The sequence below is a fragment of the Rattus norvegicus genome, chromosome 5 (assembly GCF_036323735.1).
Source record: "Rattus norvegicus strain BN/NHsdMcwi chromosome 5, GRCr8, whole genome shotgun sequence".
Lineage (NCBI taxonomy): Eukaryota > Metazoa > Chordata > Mammalia > Rodentia > Muridae > Rattus > Rattus norvegicus.
In genome coordinates, this window is record NC_086023.1 from 89114956 (window position 1) to 89120955 (window position 6000).

Below are 6000 nucleotides of genomic sequence, written 5' to 3' on the forward strand. Positions count from 1 at the left end.
TTGAAGAAAATTATTAAGAATCCAGACACATTTCAGTTACTTACACTGACACAGAAGGATGGCTTAAGCCCACTATATAAGGCCAACCTAGGTAACATAGTGAAACCTTATCCAAGGTGCGGAAGGAAGTACTTGTAAGTATTTCAAGATTGGTAAAGAACCAGGTTGTCTGTCCTGCAATTTCTACCTTGAATACACTTCAATAAAGCCTGACTTGATCAAAGGAAAGGGTACTCATGATTCTTATCCCATTGAGTTGTTGATACTGAGCATGTTAATATGAATGTCCTCATAAGTCTGATTACTAGCTATTTTCCCAGCTTCACCAGGATGAAAAACTCTCCAATATATCTCTATACACATAGGTTTTTGATAAAAGACTTTGAACCCATCTTCTCTTCGGAACCTATACAGATTGTATTTTCATAAAACAAATACTAGACACAAATAACTACATATAATAAGACTCTGGGCTTACCATTAAAGACTATTGGGCAAAAAAACAAAAAAACAAAAAACCAGCTTTTGGTCCAGCTAGGAGGATCCTACATTTCTAGAATGTTCTTGTCAAATGAACTCTAAGGGATTAGTTAGGCATGGTGGTACCTCCAACCATCCCCTTGGGGGTGGGTAGCAGTAAGAGGATTACAAGTTAGAGGTCAGCCTGAGCCACATAGCAAGTTCTAGGTCAGCCTGAGCTATATAGCTAGACCCTATCTTAAAAAAAAAAAAAGCAAACAAAACAAATCAAATAGAATCCATTTGTAATATTGCATTCATTCCTCATGCTATTAGAGATTTCAAACTAGATATTGAGGCTTGCTTAAACAAAGTCTCTTCTTGTAGTCTGGATCATAAGTAAACAATTAAGACTCCTTATAAGGTATAAATGTGCCTTGATTCATGCACATTTAATCATCACAGATCCTAAGAGCTGAAAGAGACCCTTGAGAACTAGTGTAAGCTATTATCCTTTCCCTTCCAAACTGTTTTAACATCCATAAATTTCTTCTTCCAGTGAGGTAAGAATAACCTGCCCTGACTTGTCCTTAGACTTGGTTTGTAGGAACACCCTGCAAGTCATTTTAACACCCTGGGTGGAGTACAATTTGAGCTGTAATAAACATCTGAATTTGACATAATCAATCTTAAAAGCATGGCAAAATTTTCAGGTATTTTACAAAAATCACAAACATTTCTAAGTCCAGATAAAAGAACATTTATCTAACACATATCTTTTAAATAATAAGTTAAAATAGTCAGATATCTTGATGTATTCAGTGAGTCAACCACACAATTTGGCTGCAAGAAAAAAAAATGCTGTGCTTAGGGGACTAAATACAAAATCACTATTGTACCCAGAAAGAACAAGGTAACCACTCTCTCTGCTATGAGCTATGCTGGAATATATCTAGACTATTGGGTTCAGCTCTGTTCTGTGTTTAGGGAAGTTACACAAAACTGAAAAGGTTCACAATAGAGGTGAACAAGATAGTGAAGAAATATGAGGTCACGTCAAGTAAAGATGAATGAAGAAGCTGAAATTATTTGTACTCAGAGTACAACTTCATTCCCCATATCTGAAGATGTGCACTGAGAAAACAGACTTGTACATGTTTCCAAAGGCTACAATCCATTTAGTCAAATGTTAGCTAAAGCAGAGATGTTTCACCTAAGCTTATAAAAGTATTTCTTAAAATGTAGAGCCATGCTGGGCTTTAGTGGCTTCTAATATTCTATTAATCCACATAAAACAAACAAGGAAGCATTTGTCATTACCTTAGGGCCTTTCTGCTGATTATTACTCTCTAGTAAGATCACAGCATTTCCATCCACCCTTCATCCAACCAATCAGTATAGTGTTGTACCAGGTTTGTGAGAAGAAAGTGTCTGCTTGCTGGGTAATTAGTTTCAGTTTGCATATCAGTGTCCCTGTGTAAACAACAGGATCCCAACTGACTGGTAGGTAAGAGCTTTCAGCTAAATCTCTAGGAGGGAAATTTTTACTGATTCATATAGCACTTTCCAAGACCTTTCCAATCAAATGATAAACGGTAACCAGTTCTCATAGAAATGTTGAAATAAAATTCTACAACCATCTTTCCCAATGGCAGGAAATCCAGCTTTGCAAGCCAAATCAGCTTTTTCAAATTCATATAGTAGTTTTTCCTCCTTTGAAGAGCTATACTTACTATCTAAAGTAGATTGGAGCCCATGCTATAATTAAAAAGTCCCAGTTGAATATATCACTGTAAGGCTAAAATTGCTTACCAGTAGACCACAAAGTCAGGCAAGCTAATGAGAACTAAACAATTCTGTGAATGAATTTACAGAGGACTATAAATTACACACTTTTTAAACAAAGGTAAAAGACCTCAGTTTGATATTCTGAAGTGTTTGCTACAGAAAGACAGCCATACAGATGTTAGCCTACAGAAATTATGAAAAAAACGTTTCAAATAATAAATATTCATAAACCAAGCTTGGTTTCACTTAAAATGTATTTGATTCTAAGCAACAATTTGTTATCAAACTATCAGAGGATATAATAAATACATGATGGATTTAATAAGAATACATTCTTCTCTGTGCTTTTCAAAGCAATCTATGTATGTATGTATGAATTAGGAACTGGTTAAATGAATTAATAAGGAATTGGTTAAACAAGTCTACTTTCTGTGTGCATATTTACAATGAAAAATACTATTGGAAGGAATACAGTAGATGGAAGGTACTAACATGAAAATAACTAAGTTTGATGTTACACAGTTAAGTGGTACATCAAGATGAAACTATATATATGGATATATAATTCCATTTTAATTTTACAAATTATTAATTACTTAAGCTTTGGTGGTGACTGGTGATTATTCACAGTAAAGAAGTCTCTACTCCTGAGCCCTAAAATTATTTTAAAATATTTTTGTGTTGATATACATCTCAAAAAAAATGTTGTAAGATGGAGCAAACTACTATTAGGAGTAACCTCTAGGTCCTCTAGGAACCAGAACTAGAGAGCCGTGAAGGAGTGACTGTTGTCCTTTTCTTGTAGGCTTCTGATTATCTCTTTTGGCAGTAAGGATTATCTTTGTGTTCTTAATACGTCAAACATGAAGTGACATTAATTGTATGTTCATTTATCAGATACTAACAAAAGGAAGCAACTTCTAGTTAAATAATATATGCTTAAAAACTCGGAATTTCTAACTCATCCTTTTTCTATTTACTAAAACAATGTTTAAAAGTCACAATACTTGGCTTCTTGATATTTTTCTAATCAGAAAACAGAGCTGGTCATAAATAAAACACAACACACACAGGTGGTGCTTATCAAGCACAGAAACTATTCTAAGCACTAGTTAGGTATGCATTGACTTGGTGAATTTTTTTCTTTCCTCTCCTAACCGCTCTCTACTGTTTTTCTTTCTTTCTTGATAAAGTCTTGTTACGTAGTCCAGGTTGCCTTAAATGTAGTATGTAGCCAAGACTGGCTTGAACTCCTGCTCCTCTTGTCTTTGCTTCTTCAATACATCAATAATATAAACATTCAGTCCCATTTTACATAATTTTCAAAGCAAACCTATAAGGACTATGATAACCTTCATCTCGAGGTTGAAGAAAGTGAGAACACAAGGTCCTGCCCACACAAAGTGGGGCAATAAGCTGGAATTCAAACCTAAAAAATGGACTCTAGAGTCTACACTTAGATACTAGTCTAACTTTTAGTAACATGTCAATCTCTATAAAAAGCTAAAAAAGCACCATAGGTTTAAAAAATAGCTAGTTAGTACATTCCTTGAAGCTAAAAGAGATCCAAATGTGGCTTTTGGGGGTGAATAATCCGCATTCCTACTTATGCCTTTGCCAAGCTCCAACACACGATTCAAGACTTAGCCATCTGGGAAAATCCTCTACCAACTCAACTGTAGTCCAAAGTCCATACCTGACTCCACAGTAAACCACTGAGCCTAAGAATTAGGTCAACGATCAGATCAAGCTAGACAAGTAAGTGCTCTGGGCAAATCTCCACCCCAATGCAAAGCAAAAGATCTCAGAAACTTGCAGAATTTCTTAAAGAAGTAGGCCTTATTGGTTGAGCTCTTGGCCTACTTAAGATGCAAGAGGGTGAAAGAATATCTTAACTATGAACACTTTTACCAGTAGAAGAGCTACATTTCCTATTGTGAGCTCAGGCACAAATTGGCATGTCAGCATCAGCAGTAAGGAATATCCTCATTTTAAAAAGGGCAAAAATGGGCATCCCTGCTTAAATGGCATTTGCCCAAGCACTGACCTTAGAATGGAGACAGAATGAAGTGGTGCAAGGAAGGGATTTAACCTAATTTATAAACTTGCTCAACCTAGATACACACCTGTCCCAAATGACCTATCAAGTCTACTTATTTGCAGAGAAAACACCGACTACAATGATGTTTTTATTTTTAATTTCAGGCCTGAAGTGGCATGTTTGTAAGCAAAACATATTCTTTATCTTTTCCAACACACACACACACACACACACACACACACACACACACACACACACACACACACACACGACACCAGCATCTATTAACTATTAAAGAAACAAGGAAACTAGAGCTTTGAGAGAATCCCTTAAAGGTTTTTACCTAGGCATTGATAAAGCACCACTCTAGCTTTCAAACTTTCCCCCAAATATCTCAGGTGGGGTGGCCTTCTGGGCTGATCCAATACAAAAGTTTGTGCCCATTCCTGGACTCTGACAAAAGCCAGAGAACCCTGTTTTTGGAAGAGTCCCCCATCTTCCTCATAGCAGCAGCTCCCTCTGGATGGAGCACAGCACTGGGTTGGGGGACAAAAGACTTTCTAGATTTGGAGGGATTGGGGGTTTACTCTAGCTGGAGCTTGGATCTTCCCTTGGGAAGCTCTTGGGTAATAAGAGGCCAGGGTGACTAGGCTGGTGTGTAAATAGGCAGTGCCTGGGAAAGGTCCAGAAGACTAGGAAGCGCCGAGACTCACCTGGGGGAGGAGGAGTAGGGGCTTCGGTGACAGGTGCGGTGGGCGGGACTCTGCTGCTGTTTCTGCCACGGTCCGGGGACTCGGCAGTCGGGGTCCCCGGAGTGCTGGAAGCCTGAGCGGTGGTGACTACAGAGGTGGTCGGCGCCTGGCCAGCTGTGCTCGCAAGAGTTGTGGGCGCGGGTCTGGAAGGCAGTGGTTCGGTGGTGGGAGTGTGTCCGTCCTCCGAAGGGGTGGCGGACGACAGGTCCACAACCGGGAAGAGGGTGGCTGCGGGTTGTGCGCTGGTGCGGACAGGGATGGTCTCCGGGGAGCCGGCTGACGGGGTCGCAGCCCCGGTTCTGTGGACTGTGGTGCGCGGGGGGCCGGTCCGCGGGGCCTGCGCCGTGGGAGCCGCGGCCTTAGAGAAAGGGCTGCTGGTCTGTTCTCGAAGCCCAGGGCTGGGCGACGCGACCACCTGCCCCTCGGCCCCGCCGCCACCGGTGACATTCCCTGCCGAGGCTGCTGAAGCGGCTGCGGCTGCCGCGCAGCAAAACAGGGCGAGGCCGCCCAGGCTCGGCAGGCTCCTCATGGCGCGCTCGGCTCCGCCATTCATTCATTCATTCATCCAGTTGATCGGTCAGTCATCTTCTTTTCCCTGCTGTCCGCCCAAGGAAAGCTTTGCCGCCGCTGCCGCCACCAAGAGCACCATCGCCACCTCCCTCTGACAGGCGGCCGGCCCTGCGGGCGGGCCTCAACGCGGAGGGAGCGACGGGGAGGAGCGCGCACTGCCCGCCCTCCTCGATAGGCAGCGGAGCCCAACCAATTGGAAGTCGCGTATACTCACGTGACCCGCCAGCTTCCCGGCCTCTTTGTAATGGCACAAACCAATCAGAGGAATCAGGGGGAAGAAGGCGGGACGTCGGGAGGCGCGAGAGGTTTTGGAGCCGGCTGGGTTCGCCGCCGCTCCGGCTTTGTCTACCCACAGAGCGGGGCGCGGGCCTTGGGCACCCAACGCCGCCG

At 42.0% G+C, this 6000-nt stretch overlaps 1 protein-coding gene across 1 annotated transcript in view; it reads right to left on the reverse strand.

Annotated features, from left to right (window-relative positions):
- Megf9 (multiple EGF-like-domains 9) overlaps window positions 1–5776 on the reverse strand; it is a 112053-nt gene extending 106277 nt beyond the window's left edge. Inside the window, exon 1 of the mRNA NM_001107940.1 lies at window positions 5002–5776. Coding sequence (NP_001101410.1) covers window positions 5002–5593 — 592 coding nt within the window. The 5' untranslated portion in view covers window positions 5594–5776. The remainder of the gene's footprint in view (window positions 1–5001) is intronic.
- Between the last annotated feature and the right edge of the window lie 224 nt (window positions 5777–6000).